Here is a 25,510-nt window from a genome sequence, read left to right on the forward strand (position 1 = left end):
AATCCATCATAATCGGACAAATAACTATGATTTATCGGTTAATTTTAACATATAGCTTGTCAGTTTTTTTATGATTAATTTTAACAGAAATAACTTGTCAGTTTTTCTATGATTAATTTTAAAAGAGATAACTTGTCAGTTTCATTGATTTATCAAGTTAACAATATGTTTCATTCTATTATTCATCATTAACAGTTTTAGCTGTTAACTAGTTCTTTTTATTTAAATAAATAGTTTGATTTTTAGTCGAACTATTTTTTTTAATAGTTTTAATAAATAAATACTAATTTAATTATATATTTATAATTTATATTATTTTTATTAAAATATTAGATATATTATAATATTTAAGAATTTATATATATTAGTTATTTATACATTTTAAATTATAATTTTATAGAATTATTGTAAAAAACTAATTATAAATTATAAAAACTGAAATAAATTTAAAAAATGTATTAACCTAAGTAGAACTAAATCAAACCAGTAAAACCATTATACACGTCTTTTAACCGATTTATAACAAATGAAAACACCAAATTTAAATATATACTGAGTATTGAACACCCCTTAATGTTAATATTAGTAATAATATTACCGTCTCATAAATAATAAAATTAATTGTTTGATATTAAAGTTTGGAGGTGAGTTTAAACATTTATTATAAATTTAGGGACGAATTTAGTAATTTATCTTCAATTAGGTTATAAGTTACAGATACATATCAATGGGCGGCTAAGTAGGAATCGCAAACGCCAGTTATTATTCAATCGCATCGCCGGCGAGAGAGAGAGAGAGAGAGAGAGATGTCGAAGAAGAACAACTTGGCGACTCGGAAAAGGCAGCACGAATTCGATCTGAGAAGTATGATTATTGTTCAAAAATCCATATTTTCCACGATTTATATACAGGTAAAAGTAAATCTCAATTGAATGTTTATCTTTTTCAGGGGAACAAAAAGACAAAGAAAAGAAGGTACAGAAGTTGCAAGCGAATAAGAATAAGATGAAAGTAAGTTTTGCATCTCTTTTTGTTAGTTTTGATTTGAAGCGATTTCGTTTCAATTCGAAGAAATATTTGATTTTTAAATTGGGGTTTGGATTGATTTTGAAATTAGGTTGATGGTAGTAATAATAAGAACAAGAAGAAGAAAGGGTCGAGTGGATTTCAAGTTGGGAAGAAAAAGTTGAAGACTAAGGTTACAGCTACAGTTAAAGCTAAGGCATTACAAGCTATGGAACTAGATAAGTGAAATTGGATCATATTGTGAAAAAAAAACCCTAGATGATGATTTTGATGTATTATTGGAATTCTTTTCTCTTTGATTAAGAATATATGATTTTGTTGAATTTAATTTGCTGCTGCAACCTACCTGCATATTCAAGTTAGATTAGTTCTTTGATCTCTGATTTTGCTGGCTTTATGTTGTTCATGTGATATTGTTGTTTTCATTGAAATCTGTTGCTGTAGTTTCAGATTTTCAACAGATTTTGATCTTTTCTAATTGAAGTTAGGTTATTATTTTGATATGAATATTGCCTCAATTCTTTTGATTGGATAGTTCTTATTTGAAAAACTCAATTCATATGCATACATTTGTTAATATAGTTTCTATATCGATTGAAATGTTGAAGACTCATCCTTGATTTGTCAAGTGGTTAGGGTTTTGAATTTAAGAGGCTTAGGTCTTGATTCTCGCCCAAGAGATTTAGGTCGTAGGTTTGATTCTCGTGATTTTGAAGTTTTGAAAAAAATTATATGTTAAAACATATGCTACCCACTTTAACATTAAGAAAAGTGGTGATTTTGTTAAATTTTTTGTTTTTTAAGTGATATAAGGTTTGTTTTAGGAGGACACTAACACAATAATTCACTTTCATGACCTGTTCATAGTGGAAATCAATATATTTTTTACTTAATTAATTGCATTGCACCAATGTTGGTTTGATTTTTTAAAATAATTTCCTGTTTTTTCATTTATCAGTTACCATTTCTTATCGAATTAATTAAGTTATCAATTAAAATATTAACATTTTTTCTTTTCTAAAAATTATATATATTTTTTAATCATGTATCACTACTTTTTTAGTAGGGTGATCTAAGATTAGTATAATTAAACAAAGTTAATTACAAATGCAAATATGACTCACAATAAATAACTTTAATTAATAGTAGATATTAGTAGGTTGAGCAAAAGAGTACACTCATCTTGTATAACTCAGCCCGAATATAAAAACACATTTATTATGTGGTTTAAAATATTTTTGATCCTTTAAACATATTTTTTACCATTTAACAATTATTTTCTAATTGTGATATGTATTTTCTATTCTAATTAAATATAAAATAATTAAATCTATTTAATTTCGATAACCTTAACTCAATTCAAATTAAACATAACTCAACCCAAATCAAATTAATATTTTGGTTTGGGTTTGGGTAAACCCAAGATATGTTCACCCCTCCATATTAGTTAAGATTATCTGAATAACGGTTTTGATTATAAAACATATATACGACATGTGAGTCGATCAATTTTTATTCCAATTATTGGAGAGATTTTTTTCTGAAAAATCAGTTGAACCGGTTGGTGAACTCATTGATTTTCGAGCTCTTTAAAATTTAATTTTATGTTATATTTGTTCGTTTTTGATTTTTTTTTATATGTAAACACTCGTGTTTTTATTATTATTTTTTTGTTATTGCATTACCTTTAACAAGAATTAAATGTTTCTTTCATAAATTATCAATAATATATAATTCACAATTTAATTATATTTATAAACTTAATGTTTTTTATAATTTGAATATTTTATTAACTTAATTTTAAATATTAATAAATTATCTAAATTAAAAATTAAATTATTTTAAAATAAATTGTATAAATATATTACTTTCTATAAGTTTTTATTAATATATAATTTTAATTTTAATTAAAATATAAAAAATAAGTAAATAAAAAATAAGAAATAATTATTTTTTTACTTTCAGTTATATTTTTTTTGTATTTTTTTTTATTGTCTAATTTATTTATTATAAAAATTTAAAATTTAATTTATTATTATTTTTTAATAACTATAGAACTAAAAAAAAATGTAATATTGTTACTTTTATTAGTTTTGGTGATACAGATTGTGAAATCTCTACCCTCATCTATTTCTCATTTATTTTTATTAATAATTTTGTATAAAATTACAATAAATTATATAATTAATTATTTATAAAATTAAAATAATATTATATTATTTTAAAGAACGTATATAAATAAGGTCAAAGGATAGAAAAAATATTTAAATTAATATTTTATTATTATAATATTAATTTTATATAAATAATTAAATAAATAAATAAAATAGAAGAAGATATGAATAAAAAATATTTAAAAAATAATTAGAGAATTAAGATTATAAATATAAACGTCAAAAATTATAGATTTACGTTAAGGTTGTAGGCTAAACTCAACTCACAACACAAGTGAAAATATTTTTTTTACTCTAAATATGACAAAATACCCTAATTTTCGGTGAATTTACTAACAACTCGCTTTTGACCGAGAAACAGATTGACTCCTCTTCCCACTAGCGCATTTCCGATTTCAAAGGGCTCTTCCCTCACTCACGGGCTGTCAAGACGACGCCAACGGCTGACTAAAGTATCCCCTAAACCGCACTTGGTGCAGGCTAAGAAGAAGAAGGAAGTTGTTTGACGATGCAGGATCTTATACGGCTGACGTTGTTCTAGCTAAGTAAATAAGGCGGGAAGTCTATAGTCAAATACGACGTCGTTCTGCGGTTGTATAGTTTGTTTTGGTTAGTCCACGTGTCACCACTGAGTAGTGTGAGTCGACTTAAATACGTCGCATTGACTAAACGAGAATGTATACCACACCACTTACATATTGGCCGATGAACCAAGCCCGCTCATCAAGCGCGTCTAGTGTTGAAGAAAAGAGCATTCATTGTTTCCTGCCATCGGTATTTTCTTTAATTTAGTTAGCTATTTATTTATGTAATTCTACAATAAAAAATCAATTCATTCATAATTTTTCTAAACAAATTTTAAGCCCAACTCAAATTAAATTTTAAATTTTTACTAAAAGAGATGTAAAATGTGTTTGAATATAATTTTTACGTTAATAATACATTGTTAGGCTTAGTATCTGAATCAAATGAAACCTAATTATTAACAATTCAATAATTTAAATAACTTAATGCAATTCCAAAGCCCTAGTTATGCTAAAATCATTTAATATCTTTGTTTTGCATTGACATAAGTATTGAGTTGGATAAGTTTATATTCTTTGAGCCAGGCAATATGAAGCTCCCTTCCACCCGAAGATGGGCCCAAGTAGAGTTTTCAGCCAGACTGATATTATAGGCCGGTATGGTTAGTCACTTTCTCTCTCACACACACACTGAATTGTAGAGAGGCAACAGCCATAGAAACTGTACAAGAGTTTATTGTCCATTTGATTTCTTTTTGTGGGGTGCAAAGAGAAAGAGTGGTCAAAATCAACCTCATTGTACAGCACGTTCTTGATATGATATGATAAAAGCTATAATAATTAAATTCATCAATAAGTCCTTCAAGACTTTTTCCATTTTTAAATTTGAATTCAAATTCATATGAGAAATTTCATCTCTAAATGGAATCAAGGTCTTTTTTCTCCAAGATGGAACTATACCCATTTGGAATCTAAGGCTTAAAATTCTATAATAAGTTAGATATACAAAAAAAATTAGTTTTTTAATAGATCTTATATGTGGTGTCAGGAAAGCGACAATTCCGACATGAAACAAAAGCACCATTCCGAACCAAACACGAAAAAATCAGGGTAGGATCATGTATATTTGGGTTGAGTTGAAATTAGTTCGACTCATTTAACTTAATTAATAAACGGATCAAATCGGGTGAACCTGAAACGACCAAAAGTATGGCAACTCATTTATAATTTTCTTTTGTAAGGATTTGTGTTTGTCATTTCTTATTCTGTTGTTAATTTTCTTTTGTAGAGTTTTTTTAAAGAAGATTTGTGATTTAGTTTAATTGTTCCTTTGTGGTGATGTTATTTTAATATTAAATAAAGAAACGTGGTATTTATTAAATCGAGTAGACTTCAAGTTGAGTTAGAACAATCGGGTCAATTAGGTCGAGTTTGGATTAATTACAAATAAATATGCCTTGTTTATCTTAGATATTTTGACACGACTTACTAAACAAAATTAATAGTTCAACTCGCAACCATGTCTGCTCGACCCGCCAACTCCTATGTATTAGTTGTATTTTATTTTTATTCACCCTTTTCTTTTGTTTTTAGGTTAGTTTGTACCAATTCTACCATTGTCACGTGTTTTTTGGGATAGCTTTAATAAATTTTTATTAAAAAAGTAATTTATATGAATTTCATAGTTGAAGATTTTATATAAATAATATAATTACTTGAAGGACAGATTTGAAAAAAAATAATAGAAAGTAGGCAAGTGGTCAAAGGAGTAGAGCATGCTCCCACGGCCACAAATGTTGTAAATTGTTTTCTTGCTTAAGACCGTTTGGGCATCAATTTTCCTAACATTTGTCCCCCCTCCGATTTTGGTGACATGTTTGCATACTTTATTGAATTGTCACATTCATATTTCAAACTTCGGTTTACTTGTCAAATATCACTCTCATCTTTATCTTCAATTTTATAAAATTTATTATTATTTAATCTCGAAATGATTAGCACGAGTTATAACCTTTATTTGATTGACTTTCTTAATGGAGATTGAAATAAAATCTTTAATAACAAGATTTATTTTTCTTTCTTACTTTTTACTTTGGAAGACTTTTACTTAGTTTTTTGTCGGGTTAAGGCCTTTGAGACAATAGATAGTCAGGCGTAGCCGCATCTAGAGAAATTCTTTAACCCATCAACTTAAAGGAAGCTTTTCATTTGAACTACTAACATAATTTAACTTTTTTACTATATATTTATTTGAAAACACGATATTTATATGGTTAATTGGGTCTTATTAGAAGTTGGTCAATAATTTTTGTAACATTTATGATTGTATAGTACGGTTCTTTAATAGTCCTAGTAAAAAGATTGAACAATTGTACTTTTGGATACTTATTGTTTGTTTGGATAGAATTTTTTAAATAATGTTTAGATTATTTAAAAAATGTTGATAAGTTGTAATTTTATGGAGGTATGAATTATTGGTAAACGAATTTAAAGGTCTTGATTCTGTTGTGTTAAGGGGACTGAATTTCTTAAAAGAGGTCAGACACTTCTCAAGACCTTCCATAAAATCTCTAAACGCTCTTAATTTGGGCAGAAAAATATCAATGGCAGCAATTCTCTCAGCTCTGATAAAATAATTATTTTAAATATAAAATATTTTAATTAATAAATTAAATTATATAATTATTAAAATAATGTTTGATTATACTTAATTTAAAAATATAAAATCAATTTCTCATCTAAATATGTGTTATAACACATAAAAATTGGGAACAATTTCTCATGTGAGGTGTCAATCCATTTACCTATTTTAAGAGACGTCAATAGTTAATTAAACAACTTAACTTAATGTAATAAACATGCATGAATATGATGCTTAGTAAATCTTAATATATATTTTTTTTTATTATGTGTTTGTTTGTTTTCTCCATTTGTCTTTCGATTTATTCTTTTAATACTTTTTTATGGTTCCATCGCTTTCCTAGCCCATTTAAAAATAATGATACATATTTGGTTAGATTAATTAGAGTTTCTTCTTATTAAATATTAAATATTGTATTAATAGAATTGTGATTAACATAATTGTAATAATATAATCAATGTCTATCAAATCTTTTAACTTGTAAGCTTAATGTTGTTAATTGAACAACTCATTCATCAAACTACATTGATTTGAAATTATATTTAAAAATTGGATTACAACAAAATTTAGATCACCATTTTTTAAAATACTTTTCCTTTATATCTTTTATCAATTTACTAAATATACATAACCAAACCTTAATTATTTCTCATCTCAAAAATTTCAAAATCTTAGTTTGTTTGAGTTTAATCTCTCAAAATTTATTTACAAGCTACCTACTTGTCAAATAGAGGTATAGTATTTTGACATAAATTTTAGAATGAACTATTTAGTTATACGAATATGGTCATTAGGTCATGCAACTCGATGTTTATTGGATTGATTACATGATATAACCTATTTTCATAACATTTTAGGAACATGGGTGTAAGTTTCGATCAACTAATGAAATTGACCAAATCAACTATAAAAAGAGTTAAATCCTACCTCAAGGTTGAGATTGGCTCTTGTTGAATCGAAATCAGTCCTAGTTATCTTTGGTTGTGCATATTTAATGTAAAATATAGGGTTTAATCCATATATTTTAGATTTGATATAACATAATATTTCCACAATAATGCTGCAATATTGTTTGCATAACTTTATTTAATGAATTGGAATTTCACAACCATCAAATTTAGTTTTGATCAATTTTTTAATTTCTCATATATATATATATATTTCTATTGTATTAGTAAAATATTTTTATATTTAAATATGTAAATATTTAGTTTAAAATTATTATTTGTTGCTAAAATGTTAAATCTAATTATTTATATTAAGTTTCATGTTAAATAATAAATATATATTTGATTATTGGACAATTTCATTTTATTGTTTGGATTTTATTATTTGCAATTAAGATCCACAAAAAAACCCTTAAGGAGACATGATTTAAACATGTAAGCTTTATTTAATATTATTTTTTGTTTGAGATTTTTATATATTTTTTCATTTTATTTCATCTATCCTTATCAGTTTTTTTTATCAATCTAAATACTAATATATATATATTTTTAATATCTTCTCTTTAATCTTTCTATTTCATATATTTATAAAAAGGTAGAATAGTCAATCAACATAAAAAATATTTTTACTTTTTTTAAAATTATGTGAAACAAAATTTGTATCCAAAACCTAAATAAATCCAAAAAAACCTATTATCAATCCAGCAATACAAGCTGGATTGATGAGACGGTTTTTGGTATAAAATTATAAAATTCAAGATTTTATCCCAAAAATTCAAACATCTTATTAATTATTAAATCAAATAATTTTATCATTTAAATACCAAAATTACTCTATAATTTTATCATCTCTCTCAACCATCATTTTTTCACCTACACTATATCCTCTAAAGTCAAAAGGTAAATTAGTCTTCAAATTTTAAAAACTAGTTTTTACTAAACAAAGGTTTTTAAAATAAAACCAAGATAAACCCAAAAACCTCTAAAGTCAAAGATAAATTAGTCTTTAAATTTTAAAAACTAATTTTTACTTAAAAAAAAAAAAAAAAAGTTTTTACAAAAACTCTTTCTTTAAACAAACCGTAAAAAACCATTTAACCCCAGTCTACACAATTTTCAGAGCTTTTGATTTTTTGAGTTTTGATTTATTTATTTTTATTTTAGGATTTTATAATATTTTTAAAAATTATTTCTCTATCACATTAATATATTTTAATCATTAAATCATTCCTTTCATAAAAAATAAAATACAAAAAAATCTTTACTTTATCTTTATAGTAATTTAATAAATTAAAAACTTAAATAATTTATTCATTTATATAAAACCATTTTTTTTATATAAAATCTCAAAAACCCTCCAGAATATAGAAAAAATTTCAACAAAAAAAAACTCTTTTCTCAGCATACCCATATTTAAAAAAAATATATTGTCAATAGAAGAATATAAAACTTAAAAATAAGAAAAATAACATAAAATTGATCTAAAGTTCATATTTAAACTACATGAAAATAATAAATAGAATAGTCACTAAACTTTCAATTTTTTTAAAAATTATGTGAAACAATTTTTTTATCCAAAACCTAAATAAGACCCACTATCAAAACTAGCTTCCATTTGATTGAAAAAACAATTTATCCTGAGCTACACAATTTTCTCAAAGTGGTTTCTTTGATTTTTTTTTATTATATATATATTTTTTAGTATTTTTACCTACGTTTCTTTTTTAATATTTCTCTATCACATTACTCTATTATAAACATCAAACCATTGATTTCATCCACTAAAGTATCTATATTTTATTTTTATAAAATTTAAATAAAAAATATTATAATAATTTAACAAATTAACCCAAATAATTACTTTTTTTTTTATTCTCTCTTCAAAAAAACATTCTTCAGCATACCCATATTTAAAAAATGAAATAATTTGTCAATATAACAATATAAAACTTAAAAAATAACATAAAATAACATAAAATTGATCTAAAGTTCATATTTAAACTACATGAAAAATAATAAATAAATATACAGTGTCCTCCAGTCCAGTCTTATCCACAAATGGCGATTTTTTCTGTTAGGGTTTTTTGTTTTTTTCCTCTTGACACCTGTGAATCTCAAGCAAAGCTATATCTATCATCCAATTCGTCACATAAAGCTTACACAAACACTGTATACGATCACTGACGATTGCAGAACAAAGAAAGAAAGAAAGAAAAGAAATTTAGAGAGAGAAACATACTCTCCTTCTTCTTCCTTTGGTGGGTTTCTCGAGTATCATTACTTTCTCCCCCCACCCACCGAATCATCATACCTTCAAATCCCCCTTTAATGGCGTTCATCTGAGCTTCCTCTTGTTTATGGGTTTTTCATCTTCTTCTTTAAGAACAACCCTACTTACAAGTATGTTCTTTCTTAGGTTGGTAAGAAAAAGAACCATCTTTTTTTACTTTTTGTCATGTTCTTGTTTATCCTTTAGAATATTATTTTATTAGATCCAATTTCTGTATTATCTGGTTTGACCTTCAAAAGATCTTAACTAACTCCTCTGTTCTTTGATTAAAAACAGGGCTATTGAGTTGGGTTTTTCACAAGTAAATGTATGGATCATCGAGACCCAATGGCGTTATCTGGGTCTACTTACTATATGCAAAGAGAACTTGCCGGTGTCGGAATCCGGCAAATGTCCGGCCATAACAACAACATGTTCTTTCAATCTAACGTTATAGACACCTCAATGGGTTCTTCTTTACCACCGACGGCGATTTCATCTCATATGAGTTCGGTACCGGCGCCGGCAGGCCCGGCACCGTCTGGTTTGGAGACTGTGAAAAGGAAAAGGGGAAGACCTAGGAAATATGGACCGGATGGTGCAATGGGATTGCAATTGTCTAACTCATCTAATACAGTTCCGGTGAGTTCTAATCAGAAAAGGGGAAGAGGACGGCCGCCGGGCTCCGGCAGCAAACAACAGTTAGCTTCTCTTGGTAATTTTAATGTTGTTTTTGAGTTTGATTAAGGTAGGTTTTTATGTTTTGATTTATAAATGTTTGATTTGATTTGGGTATGGTTAGGGAAATGGCTTTCTAACACGGCCGGAACTGGATTTACTCCACATGTTATTCTTATCGGCTCCGGCGAGGTATACTCTCTCTCATCTTCTTGAATCAAGATTACATTTTTAAAACAAATCTGAGGTTTCTGAAAATAGAAAGTTAGTAGATTAATTTTTGGACAAGTTTTGTTTCGAACGATGTAGTTGGATGGTAACATTAATGGGTAGTTTGTAGATCTTAAGGATAGTTTTACATTCTCCATTAAAATATATATTAAACTAAGAATAGATATTAGATAAAGTGTCAAGAAATTGACAAGTTTTGAAATGTAAACTAAACATAGATACATTAATTAATTATAGCAAATAATATGATTTTTCTTTAACTATATTAACATTACATTATAAGATATTATTTCAACCTGTCCCCATGACAACAATTCTATATTCAAAAACCTATTTAGAGCTTGTTTGATGTGTTTTTCCTTATAAATATTTTTTTTATCATATCACGATCATTCTATTTATCACATAACTTACTTTATCAACTAAAATACCCTTATTTTAATTTTATAAAATTTAAATTTTAAATACAAATAGACATTACCAATTAAATACTCAAATAACCTACTTTTTCATGAAACAATGATTTTTTTTTTTTTTTTACAAAACCTCAAATAACCAACATCAAACAAGCTCAAAGAGGTATTTGGATGAACTAAATTCTGATACACCTGATTCAATTCAAAATGTGATTTCATTTATATCCACGTCTAAATAAGAAATTTGATTTTTTTTAAATTTTGTTTTGAAGGAGTCTTGCTTAGTATTGTATTGAATGAATCTTTGAATGGATAATAACATATGACAAGGTTTTTTTTGGGTATATTCCTTTGAGATATTCTTGACCTTCTTGAGGTGCTCAGAACTCGTTAGTCTGGCTGAGTGTTTCGAGGATCGATTTTGGTGTTTGTCGAGCCTTTGCATCATTTCCTTAATGTTCTTGTTATTTTTGCTTTTTCTTGTTATATTTTTGTTGACCTTTATCTTAAAAATAAATGAATTAAGTAGGGTAATGATAAACATCTAATATGTATGTGCTTTAATTTTATAAAAATTATTTTAGTCATTTAAGCATAAATAATCAATTTTTCTCATCAAACAAGGCCCTAATGTTAGTTCAAAATGACATTTTTGGTTTTGGTAGGATATCACATCCAAGATATTGTCATTTTCACAACAAGGTCCAAGGGCTATATGTGTTCTGTCAGCAAATGGTTCTGTCTCAACCGCAACTCTTTGTCAGTCATCAACTTCGGGTAGTTGTATCACCTATGAGGTTTGAAAACACAATCTTGCGAATTAGGTTTGGTTCGGTTTCAGTTGATTTGATGTGTTATTGTCTTTTGTTGTGTAGGGGCGGTTTGAGATATTGTGCCTTTCTGGATCTTATTTAGTTGCCAATAATGGTCGAACCGGTGGTCTAAGCGTTTCTCTGGTTAGTCCCGATGGTCGGGTCATTGGTGGTGGTGTTGGTGGGGTTCTTATTGCTGCTAGCCCCGTTCAGGTTCTTACAAACAAAAATTTCTACATTCCTTGTGTTGTTTTGAGAACATGTTTGATTTTTTTAAAACTTAATAAATAACCAAAATACTCTTTAATTTATTTTATTTTACTACAAAAGGATGCTTTGAATCCAAAAAACCCACTTTTTCATCAAGAGAATTTTCAAATAACTTCACATATTTTTATCTAAATAACCTAATTTTCAATAACATATACAGAACATTGCTATTTTGAATCATTTTCTAGTTATTTAAATAATCCAAGATCAGACAAGGTTCAAATAAACAGCATTTGATTTACAGGTGATTATTGGAAGTTTCAATTGGGGAAGTGGTTCTACAAAGATGAAAAACAAAGTTAAGGAAGAAGAGACCAAACATTACTATGAAGGTGGTCAAGAACAAACTCGAGTAGACAATGATGATGATCAAATAATGAGTCAAGCAAATGTTGTTTTAAACCCGAATCATACAATTCATGCTCCTGTCGGGCTTTGGCCTGGTTCGCGATCCCTAGACATGCATATGCCCGCTGACATTGATTTGATGCGCGATTAGCTGATTTATTGACGGTGTGGTTTCGTTTCATATGTAGGTTCGTGTTAGTTTCTTATTATTTCGTTGCAAAACCAACCAAACTTGTTTAGGAAATCATGGTTTTTCAAATTGTGTTGTTATGCCCTTTTTCTAATAGGTGATATTTTGCATTAGTGTTTTGTGATGATATGTTACATTAATGACAGAAGTTTGACTGTTTTATCATATAACTGTCGTTACTTAGTGTACTGTTTAGGCTCTGTTTGGTTTGAAGGTATTAGGAATAGAGGTCTTTGTAGGTTTTCAGTTTTCACTGTTCCATAGAATGAAAATGTTGGATGTTGATCTCAGTTAGTATTGAACTATCAATAGTATTATGCAGTGTTAAATTTGAGTCAATTTATTCTCCGTTAATAATTTTTGATTATTAACCATAAATACTTTTTTCTTATAATATATTTCAATCAATATAATTAGGTTTTATTGATTCGATTCAATTTGGGTTCTTCAATTTTTTTTATTTTTTAAACAAATTCGAAAACTAAACTAAATATTGAAATTTGAGTTTGAATAATTCGAATTCGAAATATTAAATACAACTTTACCGTTGTACTATTTATAAGTACACTTTTTTTATAATTATTTAATTATATCTTAAAAAATATATAATTAAAATAAATAATAAAAAATTAATTCAATTTTCGGTTATGTTTTTTTAGATAAGATAAGAAATTAACCATACTCGTACATACTTGACGTTTTAAGATAGAATATCATAATCTCTTTTCAATCTACAACATTTTGATCGGATCAAACTTTTTTTTATAGTGTATCTATCATTTTTATCAAACACTTTATTACAATATTTTGGTATCTTTTGATTTGTGGTTGTTTATGTATATAATTCATTATTTTTATACATTTAATCTTAATATTAAGGCATGTAACAAAGTCACAATCAGGATTTCGATGATTTCGATGATTGAACCGTGAAAAAATATATTAGAAAGTTAATAGAAAATTTAAATAATGAAAAAACTAGAACAAGATTTTGCCTATTAAACTTGTTAGAATAAGAACACGATTACAAAACTTAAATAAAGTAAGCATAACTAAAAGACATGAAGAGTCTCATTTACTAGATAAAACCAAGAGACTTGGACAATCCAAGAGGCTCTTGAATAACAAAAAAAACACTTTAATTATTATTATTATTACTTTAATTTCTAACACTCCCCTTAAAGTGATGTCCGATAAACTAGTCCCAACTTAGATCGTAGATCTTCGAAAGAACCTTTAGGAAGTGCTTTTGTGAAGATATCAACAACATTGTCTTCACTTCTTACTATAACCATCTAAATGATTTCCTCTAGTACTTTTTCACGAATAAAGTGATGCTCCAACTCAATGTGTTTTGTTCTCGCATGAAACACATGATTTGAAGTCAATTTAATAGCACTCAAATTATCTCCATGTATAGGAAGTGGTTGATCAAACTTGACATGAAAATCCTCCCAGAGTCTACGAAGCCATATGCACTTCTGTGCCGCGTGAGTTGATGCTTTGTATTCCGCTTCTGTTGTATACAGGGATACTGATCCTTGTTTCCTAATACTCCAAGATATGCTAGTGTTTCCACAAAGAAAAACAAACCCAGATGTGGATCTTCGATCGTCTCGATCTCCAGCAAAGTCAGCATCTGCATATCCTTGGAAGACAAATTTTACATATTTCTCATATAGTAGACCAATATCTAGTGAGATAATAATATATATTTCAAAATTTTCTTCGCTTCTTCGAGGTGTGGTTTCCTTGGCTCCTGCATGTATCGACTAACCACTCCAACTGCATAAGCAATGTCAGAATTTGTTATAGTCAGATAAATCAAAATTCCCACAAGAGCACGATAAGGATGAGGATCTAGTAGACATGTTCTTTCGTCTCGACTGAGTCTAATATTTACGTCGAGAGGAGTATATCTCTTTTTTCCATCAGTCATACCAAAATTTTCTACCAACTTTTTTGCGTAGTTGATCCACGATACAAATAAACCTTTATCGAAATTTTCGATTTGTAAACCAAGGAAAGTTCCAAGTTCACAAAGCTTCTTCATCTCAAAGCGAAGCGATAACTCATCTTGTAGACGAGCAACCTCATCATAGTTACTGCCCGTCAAGATTATATCATCCACATAAAGAAGCACCACCACCATTTGTCCTCGACTCTTCTTTATAAATAGACTTGAGTCGGATTCTGAAGCCTTGTACCCACAAAATTGAAGATATTCTGCAATCTTTCCATACCAAGCACGCGGTGCTTACTTTAATCCATATAGTGTCTTCTTAAGTCTACAGACCAACTGGGGACCATCAGTCTTCTCGAATCCAGGTGGTTATTCCATATATATTGGACGATCAAGTTCTCCGTAAAGAAATGAATTCTTCACATCCAATTGCCACAACTTCCATCGAGAACTTGCTACTAAGGCCAACATAGTGCGAATTGATGTCATCTTCGCAACTGGGCTGAATGTCTCCTCGTAATCTTCTCCATACTTTCGCTTGATTCGATACACCCACCTACATGTGACTACTTGAGTATCAGGAGGCTTCAGAACGACGTCCCATGTCTCATTCTTCTTGAGAGCATGCATTTCCTCCTCCATTGCTGCCACTCATTCCTTGACATTCTTTGCTTCATTATAAGAAGTGAGTTCCTCGTCGTCTATTGCGTTTGCCAAGAAACAAGAGAAGGTTGTTACAAAATTATCATCCCTGAATTGAAGGGGCCTTACAATGTTCCTTTTTGGTCGAGATTCCTCATTCTGTTGTTGACTTGATTCTTCCTGATGTGGACTTCCTGTTAACCTTTCACCTTTGGCTCCTTCATAGACTGAAGTATTTTGAGCTAAGTCAGGGCTCCCCCTGTCATTATTATCACTACTACAGGAGCTTCCCGTAGACGTGGGAATGGGAAGATCAGTCTGAACAGTTTCTTCAACATCCTTCATGTAGTACGAAGAAATTTCGTCGAAAACAACATCTCTCGACACAATGAATTTGTGGGTTGATGGATCCATACACCGCCACCCTTTCCTTCTTTGGTCATAGCCGACAAACACGCATTTGACTGCCTTCGCATCCAATTTGCTCCTTCTCGAGTCTGGAATATGGACATAACAAGTAGATCCAAAAACTTGAAAATGTTTAACATTTGGCTTAAAACCAAAAAACATCTCGAATGGAGACTTGAACTCATTTGGGCTGAGCGGAACTCGATTGATGACATGGGCAACACAACTCATGCCTTCTGCCATAAGTGCTTTGGTATATTCTTCATATGCAGCCACGACTTACAAGTCTCTGTAATGTGTCGAATCTTCCTTTCGGCTATCCCATTATGTTGCCGGGTCTTAGGGCAAGATAGTTCTCTTTTTATGTCATTTTGTCTACAAAATAATTCAAACTCTTTTGAGCAAAATTTCCCACCATTATCTGTCTGCAATACTCGAATTTTCCTTTCTTGTTCTCCTTCTACCGTCTCCTTGAACTCGAGAAATTTAGAGAACACTTCGGACTTCTCTTTCACGAAGTCCACCCAAGTGAATCTGGAGAAATCATCCACAAACAACAACATATATTTACTTCCCGAGTATGAGGCAATTCGAGTTGGTCTCATCAAGTCACTATGAACTCGATCCAAATGACCCTTACTTCTCGATACAGAGTTGTCGAATGAAAGTCGATGAGCCTTCCCATATTGACATCCTTCACACACACTTCCCTCCTCAATTCTCAGATCTTCAGGTAGACCTTCGACAAGTTTTTTCGAGACATAACACTGAGCTTAGTCATATTGACATGCCCAAGTCTTGAATGCCATACAAAAGAGGTTTTTTGTCGTTCACCTTTTCTATGTACGAATTTGAAGCTGAAAGAACAAAGAGATCATTTACCCGAGTTTCAGTATGAACCACATTCGCCTTGATTTCTTTCACGTTCCTTAATAACTTCACATCATGTGAACCGAACAATACCAGATTTCCAGCGTCTACAGCATTTGCAACCGAGAAGAGATTCTTTCGGATTCTTGGAACATGGTAGACATTCTTCAAGGTAATAGATTCTCCTTTGTCGTTATCAATGACAACCGATCCTTCTTTTTTTAACTTCGTGAACCGAGTTATCTGCCGTGATAATGTCACCGCCTCGACGAGAACACGAAATCATCTCCAATAATATGATAAATAAGAGATATGCTATTCCTTGCTTTGATTATTTAGATAAATAGAATTGAACCAGACCTAAAATATGAATCAAGTCCGTTGTTTCAAAATGTTTAATGTTAATTTGTCAAGCCATTATCCCTCGTTACCATTATTTTTTTTAATGGACCTTAGTTTTAAGTTGGTTTATTTATAGATTAGGCCAAAAACAAGTTTTCAAATAAGCACATTTATATGTTGAAAATGAATTTATGTTTTTGGCATAACCTAGATTAATATAATGTGAATTGTTCCTTTCAAAAAAAAAAAAAATAAGATTAACATTATTTTGTGCTGAAACAAACCCACTTGAGCTGACCGACATATAGCAAAAGAGCCGAGCCAGGTGGCAGAAACATCCATTCCATTGAATGTGAATGCCTAGTTTGGTTTTAAATTAACAGCATATATTAGAGCAAGAAAAACTACACTAATCTGTAATGCTTTTTTACTTTTATAAAATAATCTTTAATGGCGTGAACGTTTCTGTTTTAACCAAATCAAACGCAACCCAACAATGAAACGTGTAAGTTTGAGTAATTAAGGTGAAATCAATGTGAGATACTCTAATTATAATTATGTTTAATATATATATATATATATATATATATATATATATATATATATATATTGATTTATTCATTAAAAAATAAATGTTTAATTTTATTTATTCGCAATAAAAATAAAACATAATATACCATCCAAACAGCCGACATAAAGCGTAAAAACAATTATTTTTAATGTCGGCAAGCGGCATGCTATTAAATTAAAGCCATAGTCTCTGTTTGATTTATACTTGAATAATATCTTTATACAACTTTAAAGTATTATATTATATTTACTAATAAAAAATTATATAAAATTATTAAAATTATTATTAATTGTATAAATTAGCATTTTTAACTATTTGCATATGTATAGAGTTTTTTTTTTTTTTTTTTTTTAATACCATATATATATATATATATATATTTCTAAAATAAGCTGATATACTTGGCCATAACAATATAATAAAATATACACTATCAAACACAACACTATTATTATAGATAGACATGCCTTCTAGATATCTCTAAAATTTTTCAAAGTGACAGCAAATTTATAAAAAGAAGAAAAAAAAAAAGGATCATTTCACAAAATTTATCATCTAATCCTTTTTTTTTATAGAATATATTTTATAAATTTGCCAAAAAAATGCTTTTATTTATTATTATTTTTTCACATAATGTTTTTTTTATCCATCACAATTTAATATTAAATATATAATTATTACTTTAATAACCTAAAAAAATAAATATAATTATAATAAAATAATAATTTTCAAACAAAGTTTAACTATATTAAACTTATTTAAAATAATAAGTTTTTGTACATAATATAAAATTAGAATTTATAAGATACAAACTTTATTTTAAATTTTAAATGTTTATTTTAGAAAAGTTTATATATATATATATATTATTATTATTATTATTTATATACATATATAATTAAGTATAAAATAATTATTTAATTTATTTCTTATAATTATATAAAATCTTAAAATCAACCTACTTTATAAATACTTTATAAGGTATAAACTAGTAAAATTTTAGATTTATTTAAAATAATTTAATTAATTTAAGAGTTATTTAAAATAAAATTTAATTTAAAATACATTTGTGAATCTTTTCTCTCACTATATAAACTCCATATATCGAACTGATATTCTCAAATTTAATTATCAGCATTAATGACCACGGCGGAAGTGAAAACCGGTGAATCGCCAAATATTCCGGCGCCGGCGAATGGTACTCCTGTTTCAAACGACGTCGTCGGAGAGAAGGACGGTCAGAGTAACCTTTCTCTCTCTCTTTGTTCAATTTCCTGAATAGCTGAAAAAGCTGCACACCAACTGTATGTGAAAAGTCGTCAATGAAAACTCTGCCCCCCAATTTGATTCTTTTTCATCAGAGAATGATGAAACTTAAAACCAATTCTCATGGCTATTTTGTTTTTGATAATTTAACTTCTTTAGAGAAGTTGGTTCATGGGTATATTAATTTTAGTCTATTTCCATATTTCATTTTCTACTGTCCTACAGATCAAGATCTTTAAAGCTGATATTGACAGAGAAAAGTCTTTAATTTTGGTTTATTGACACTGACAGATCCAAATTAGTACTGTTTATTGACGCAGAAGTGTTCAATTTTGGAGATTTTTTCATAAACAGAGACAATTATTCATTGAGATTGTTGTGGATTTGATTACTATTTGAATTATTTGAAGTGGGTGTACAACAATTGAGTGGTTACTGGTTAGGCACTAAGAGATATACGGATTCCCTTTCATGGGTTCCACAAATATGATGGTTTCTTTGGAAAGATATTCTAATACAGCTGTAACAAGCAATTCTATTTGCATTTTCTTAATCCTGACAAAAGAAGAAGTAATCATGTGGTATAATGTCCCTTACTTTTGACATGTTTATACACTTTTGTTATGTGTGGTTTCATTTCAAATTTTGAACAGCTATTCATTATGATTAATTCTGTAAAAGAAGCTTAGATCCACATTAATATATACAGTTTTAGAACATTGATGTTGGGTTAGTTGAAAAAAAAATCTTGGTCGATCAAAAAGTAGATTATTTTGGTATTTTGATTAATAAATTGAGTGATTGCATGGTTGAAAAGAAATAAGATGCTATTGAAGAAGGTTTTGCTTATCCCCCAAAATTTAATGAATTGTTAGCCGATTAGGGTTTTGCTTGTTTGGGCCTGAAGTTCATGTTTATCCTGTTATTTCTTGCAGAAGTCCTAGATTCTCCAGTAAAGAACGCATCATTGGATAGAGGTCAGTTTCTAGATTTTGATTATAGTTTTCTCATTTATGAAGGGAGCTCCTTTCAAATGTAGTCATTGGTGTTAGGATGATAATGAAGTCATTTTTGTGTGTGTGTGTGTGTGTTCTCAGATGTTGCTCTTGCCCATCTTGAGAGTGAAAAGAGGTTGTCTTTTATCAAGGCTTGGGAGGAAACTGAAAAATCAAAAGTAGAGAACAAGTAAGTTTCCATGAGAATATTTTATATTTTACCACTACACATCCATATTCTAGTTGCACAAACTGAAATAATAAATAAATATTCTTGAGAAAGAGTCTTATTTTAATAAATTAATAAACAAGAAAGATAGGGTTTTCCATTTACAACCATGTTCTAGAGTTGGATATAAGTCTGAGTTTGGATGAGAAAAAAACATCGATAAATTTTCTTGAAAATACCTTTTTTTATGTATTTCGTTGATTTAGATGTGATAATCTCGTGGAACATAACTTAATTAGACATATATTTATAAATTTATTGATTTTTCTTGTCAAAACTCATGTCCAACTTCAGAAAGTGTTTCCAAACACTCTTGCATTTCTTTCATTTCAGAATCTCATATACAATGGAATGAAATTGATCAATTTTTCCTGCTCATTCCCGCTAAGGAATTATTCTGTACCATAAATACAAAGCAGCTAAAATCTTTGATTTTACTGAAAGTACTGCAGGACATTTCACATGAGGAACAACCCAATAATTTTCTTAATCAACACTTTGTCTTTAATTACCAATTTAACTTTGTCCTTCATCTTATCGTATGTTTTGATTTGTAAATCATTTTCCTTTGTTTACTACAGAGCTGAAAATCAGCTCGCCACTGTCTCTGCATGGGAAAATACTAAGAAAGCAGATATTGAAGCAAGGCTGAGAAAGAAAGAGGTAAAAAAAATAAGATTCCAATATAAATGCAATTTTTCTTTCAAATTCTACTGATATTACTTGGGGTTTGTGTCATATGGGTTTATATGAATCTGAAATGTTAAAATGAATAATAATCTGAAGAATTTATGGGGTTAATAGATTTTGGAATTAATCCAAATAACCAACATAAAAAACAAGCCTTCATCTATTGAACATTCAATTTTCAAATGTGATCCCATCAAGATCCACAATCAGATGAGAAATCTGATAGAATTCATATATGAGCAAGCAGGAAGAATTGGAGCAAAAGAAGGCTGATTATGCAGAGAAAATGAAAAATAAAATTGCATTGATTCACAAGGAAGCTGAAGAGAAGAGAGCCTTGACAGAAGCCATGCGAGCTGAGGAAATTCTCAAGGCAGAGGAAACCGCTGCAAAATTTCGTGCCACCGGAATAGCTCCCAAGACCGGTGGCTGTTTCGGCTAAACATATTTTTGGAAAAAGTTTGAGTGTATTTGGGTATGTGTGAAAAAAACTCTTTATGTAAATTTTCTTTCTTCTTTGGTGTTTGATAAGTTTGTTCTTGTGTTGTAATTTTCATTAATGTTTCATATAAAAGACTTTTCTTTGTATATTTGAAAATAATATTGTATCTTAATCTTAATTTTTTTTTCTGTATTTACAATATTGCCAATCATCTTGAAACATCCCATTGGAATGACCCTTTAAATTACAATTTATAAAATATCTATTATTTGATTTATATATGTCATTATATTGTTAATGTAATAAATTAAAATAACACTTTTAATATTATGTATTAGGTCAACAATTCTTTGATTTATATCAGACAAAACATTATAAATTGTTTATAAAATATGTATCATGATGATTTAAATAAACTTTACCAAACAAAAAGGATAGACATAACAATACAAGTTATTACATTGAGTATCCAACATAGAAAACTAAATTGCTCAAAATGACTTCTATAGTAATTGATTCCACTTTGGATTCTTTATATTTTTCTAACAGCTTTAGACTTCTCGTTTTAGTTTTGTGTTTCTGAATTAAGCGTTGTGTTTTGGTTGAGTTTTATAATCAAATTTTTTGTTGTCATGGTCAATTAACCCTTCCTGCATTCATTGGAAGTATCTTTTGGACATATATATTTTTTTTATCAAATGGAGGCATGATATTGCATTGAGTGGTGTCGTGGGATCTTCATCCTCACTATGCGATTGATAATTAGTGCCCAATCTCATCTCGGGTACTCTCTAATGAACTAGGGTACTGCATTGCGTCAATCTTCCATGATATGTCATTTGAGGTTTGTTGAATACTACATTCAGTGGCGGATCTACTAGGGGTCCGGGCCTCCCCCAACCTTAAAATAATTTTTTTTATATATATAAGTTTAAGACTTGGTAATTGAACGATGAAAATGAGGTCAGGTGATCCAACCCTGACTTCACCTTTAATTTATTTATTATATTTTAAAATATAATAAAAACTTATATAACTTATCTATAAACTAATTCATAGTTATATTATTTTAATTTTATTAAAATAAATATTATTAATATTTTATTTTATACTAACAATATTTTCTAATATACAAATATTTATAATAATATATAAATTTTAATTAATATATAAATAAGATTTATTTATATAAATAAAGTATAAAAAATTATATATAAAATAATGTAAATCATATAATAATATTATTTATTTTAAAATTATATTTATATAATAATTATATATTATTTTTTATTTATTTCAATATAATTAATAATACAAATTACTTATAAGGGTAAAATATAAAAATTAAAATAATAATAGTGTTTTATATTTTTTAAAATATTTCAAAAATTTATAAAAAAATATAAATTAATATTAATAAACAAGTTAAAATAGTTAACTTGGTTGGTTCGGTATTTAAATAAAGAATTTGATATATTATTTTTATATGCATTAATATTCTATAATCGTAATATCGAGTGTCTATTCACTTGATAATATGTGTTTATCACGTTTTTGTATTTTTGTTTCTTATTTATATTTTTTTATTTTTTTATATTCTCATAAAATTAGGCTGAAATCTATTAAATTAGATTTTCATATTTTTTTATATAGTTAGGTTTTTATAAATTTGTTTTTGTGTTGCATTTGATAAAAAAATTATTGGGAATTACAAGTGAGTTGTCACTTTGCCTACAAAGAGGAGATCAAAATATAGTTCAAGCCATGTCTGATTGTGAGTTCGAAAAATCAATTACAAAAATTTAGAGAAGATGGATGGCATGATATTTTAAACAAAGTTAACAGTTTTTGCCAATTACACTCGATCTCAATACTTGATATGAATGAGCATATGATAATTGATAGCAATAGTAGGCGGAGAGGAAAAGGGGAACTCATCACTAATCTTCATCATTATCGTGTGGAAATCTTTTGTCAGGTATAATAAAAATTATTTCTTATCTATTAATAGTTATTATTTATTATCTATCAATAGTTATTATTTATTATTTAATGTTAGGTTGTTGACTTGATTATGCAAGAAATGAATAATTGTTTTTCAGAAGTTAATATAGAATTACTTGGCTACATATCATGTCTTCATCCCAGAAATTCATTCTCCCAATTTGATATTCGTAAACTCATTCGTCTTGCCAAACTTTATCCTAAAGATTTCACAGACAGTGATTATTTATTTTTGGAACAACCACTTCAGGCTTACTTATTTAATTTGCGGGATGATCTTCAATTTTCTTCAATTGAAGACTTGAGAATTCTTGCTCAGAAATTGGTTGCAACAGAAACATATAGTCTTTCCATTGGTTTATCGATTGATAGAGTTGACTTTAGTTTTACCAGTTGCAACTGCATCCGTTGAAAGAGTTTTTTCTGCAATTAAGACCGTGAAGACTGATTTGCGTAATCGAATGAGATGAATGGATGAATGATAGTTTAGTTGTATATATTGAGAAATATATTTTCTCAACAATTGAAAATGAGCCAATATTGCAATATTTTCAACAAATGAAATCTTGTAGAATAAATTTGTCTTCTTTTGTACCGACTCATGAACAAGAATAATTTAGTAATTGTGTTTATTAGTATTTTGTAATTGTGTTTGTTAGTATTTTTATGTAATTACCGAGTAAAATTTTAATTAAAAATGTATTTATTTGATCGCCAAAAAATGTTAAGTTACTATGTATTCGGCCCCACGAGAAAACATTTTTGGTCCGCCATGGACTACATTAGTAATTAATAGGAAACTTGTCCAAAAGAAAGGATGTAAGTGTAATATATGTATTGAATTCATGAACTATTCCAAGTATATTAATGTATATTGGTATAGTTTGATTGTTGGCAGGTCACCCATAAAATGCTCCTCCATTTAAAATAATATAAATTTGTTTTACAAAATTCATTATATTTGTTTTATGGTGAACATATGGTATCTGAATTTTTGTAAGTGACAAAAAAAAATTATTTTGAAAAAAGTTTTTGTTTCATTTTTTAGGTGCACAATCAAATTGTTTACTACTTCTTCATTTTTAATTAAAACTACATATCAAATATCAACATATTGGTCACTTTCTTTATCTTGTCAATTTTGAAATATAATTTTGTTAATTATTATGATTATACAAAATAACATTTTTAGCTCAAAGAGTTTGCATTATTATATTGAAATAAAAGACAATGCAAAAACAAGTAAAAGAAGAAAATGTAGATTATAGTGATCAAATTATTTTCAATCTTATTATCTTATTATCTCTACCATCATGTTTTTTTTTATCCCAACTTGCTAGTGAATAAATGTTAGTAAATAATATACTTTTTATTTATTTATTTTGGTAGTGAGTTAAGTTTATACATTCAAATCACAAGTTGATTATTTTTTAATTTTGTCTAATGAAGTTTAATACAAGTAATATAGTAATTAATTTTGATTTTTTTACTTACTTTCGCAATTAAATAATATATATAAATATATATTACTAGATTACTCAAACTACAATTTATAATCTACTTATTTTCGCAATTCATAATTACATTTAAAATAATCTACTTAATGAAATAAGAAATTTCTTTAAGCATAACTCAATTTACCATGAAAAAATAATTTAATATATATATATATATATATATATATATATATATATTATCTATTTGTAAAACAATATAAAAATTAAATAGTTTATAAATTTATGTTCCTTATATCCAGTTCTATCATTAATTTTAACATCACATTTATATATATTTTTTAAGATGATCTATGCAAATTATATAAAAATTTGTTAAAGCAAAATTCAAAAACTTAACAGGAAAAGCAAAATTCAAAATAAAAACAAAAACAATTAATTGACATGAAAGTCTCCGAAAAGATCAACAAGGTCTCCAAATAAATCAATATATTTTTTTTGATCTACCTCGACAAGTGACATTGTGAATAGATCCAACCCGAAAGTTGTATATTTACGGGAGCCTATGCAATATTTATTATTATTATTATTATTATTATTATTATTATTATTATTATTATTTTTTAATGCTTTTAAAAATAATATAGACACTATAATATATTAATATTAAATTAATAAAAGTAATAAAACTTAGTTACTTAGATATCCTATATTATATTTTTTTTTCTTTAAGGGTCCTAATGATACTTAAAGACTTACTTTAGTCGTTAAATATTTATTTTATTATTTTTATGCAAATAGTCCACCAAAAAGTAATAGAAATAGAAATTAATAAGTCTGGCTCTTTTAGCCTACTCAATATACGTTTTTCTATAGCCACCAACGGTCTCCGACATAACTCATTAGATTCCGATCAAATTTTACAAAAAGATATCAAATATTTGTTACAACGTGATAATAAATTATTCTGTATACATCTATCATTAATGAAAATACCGTCACGAGAAATTTTAGTAGATATCTTAGATTTCCACAATCTTTTCAAACAAATCTCAATCGAACTAACCTTACGGAACAATGTGTCGTATTAAATTTATCTAGATAATAC

General features: G+C 27.8%; 3 protein-coding genes across 7 annotated transcripts; all 3 read left to right on the top strand.

The window, feature by feature from the left end:
* The first annotated feature begins 741 nt into the window (after window positions 1-741).
* On the top strand, window positions 742-1,360 carry LOC124942863. The gene is made up of 3 exons (XM_047483433.1): window positions 742-864; window positions 950-1,011; window positions 1,118-1,360. The coding sequence occupies exons 1-3, from the start codon at window positions 807-809 to the stop codon at window positions 1,250-1,252; spliced, it is 255 nt and encodes an 84-aa protein (XP_047339389.1). The 5' UTR covers window positions 742-806; the 3' UTR covers window positions 1,253-1,360.
* Window positions 1,361-9,468: 8,108 nt separating this feature from the next.
* LOC124942721 (AT-hook motif nuclear-localized protein 9) lies at window positions 9,469-12,714 on the top strand. Of its 4 annotated transcripts, none has more exons than XM_047483269.1 (6): window positions 9,469-9,732; window positions 9,879-10,296; window positions 10,384-10,451; window positions 11,572-11,703; window positions 11,782-11,931; window positions 12,233-12,714. In XM_047483269.1, the coding sequence occupies exons 2-6, from the start codon at window positions 9,912-9,914 to the stop codon at window positions 12,485-12,487; spliced, it is 990 nt and encodes a 329-aa protein (XP_047339225.1). In that variant the 5' UTR covers window positions 9,469-9,732; window positions 9,879-9,911; the 3' UTR covers window positions 12,488-12,714. The 4 variants fall into 4 exon arrangements, with proteins under 4 accessions (XP_047339225.1, XP_047339226.1, XP_047339227.1 ...); XM_047483270.1 differs by having other exon boundaries at window positions 9,469-9,728; XM_047483271.1 differs by having other exon boundaries at window positions 9,469-9,712.
* Window positions 12,715-18,417: 5,703 nt separating this feature from the next.
* LOC124942380 (uncharacterized protein At3g61260-like) lies at window positions 18,418-21,136 on the top strand. Of its 2 annotated transcripts, none has more exons than XM_047482872.1 (5): window positions 18,418-18,559; window positions 19,524-19,565; window positions 19,686-19,773; window positions 20,394-20,475; window positions 20,750-21,136. In XM_047482872.1, exons 1-5 carry the CDS (start codon window positions 18,463-18,465, stop codon window positions 20,942-20,944), a joined length of 504 nt encoding a protein of 167 aa, XP_047338828.1. In that variant the 5' UTR covers window positions 18,418-18,462; the 3' UTR covers window positions 20,945-21,136. The 2 variants fall into 2 exon arrangements, with proteins under 2 accessions (XP_047338828.1, XP_047338827.1); XM_047482871.1 differs by having other exon boundaries at window positions 18,424-18,565.
* The last annotated feature ends 4,374 nt before the right edge of the window (window positions 21,137-25,510 follow it).

This window comes from Impatiens glandulifera, chromosome 6 (genome assembly GCF_907164915.1).
Source record: "Impatiens glandulifera chromosome 6, dImpGla2.1, whole genome shotgun sequence".
Lineage (NCBI taxonomy): Eukaryota > Viridiplantae > Streptophyta > Magnoliopsida > Ericales > Balsaminaceae > Impatiens > Impatiens glandulifera.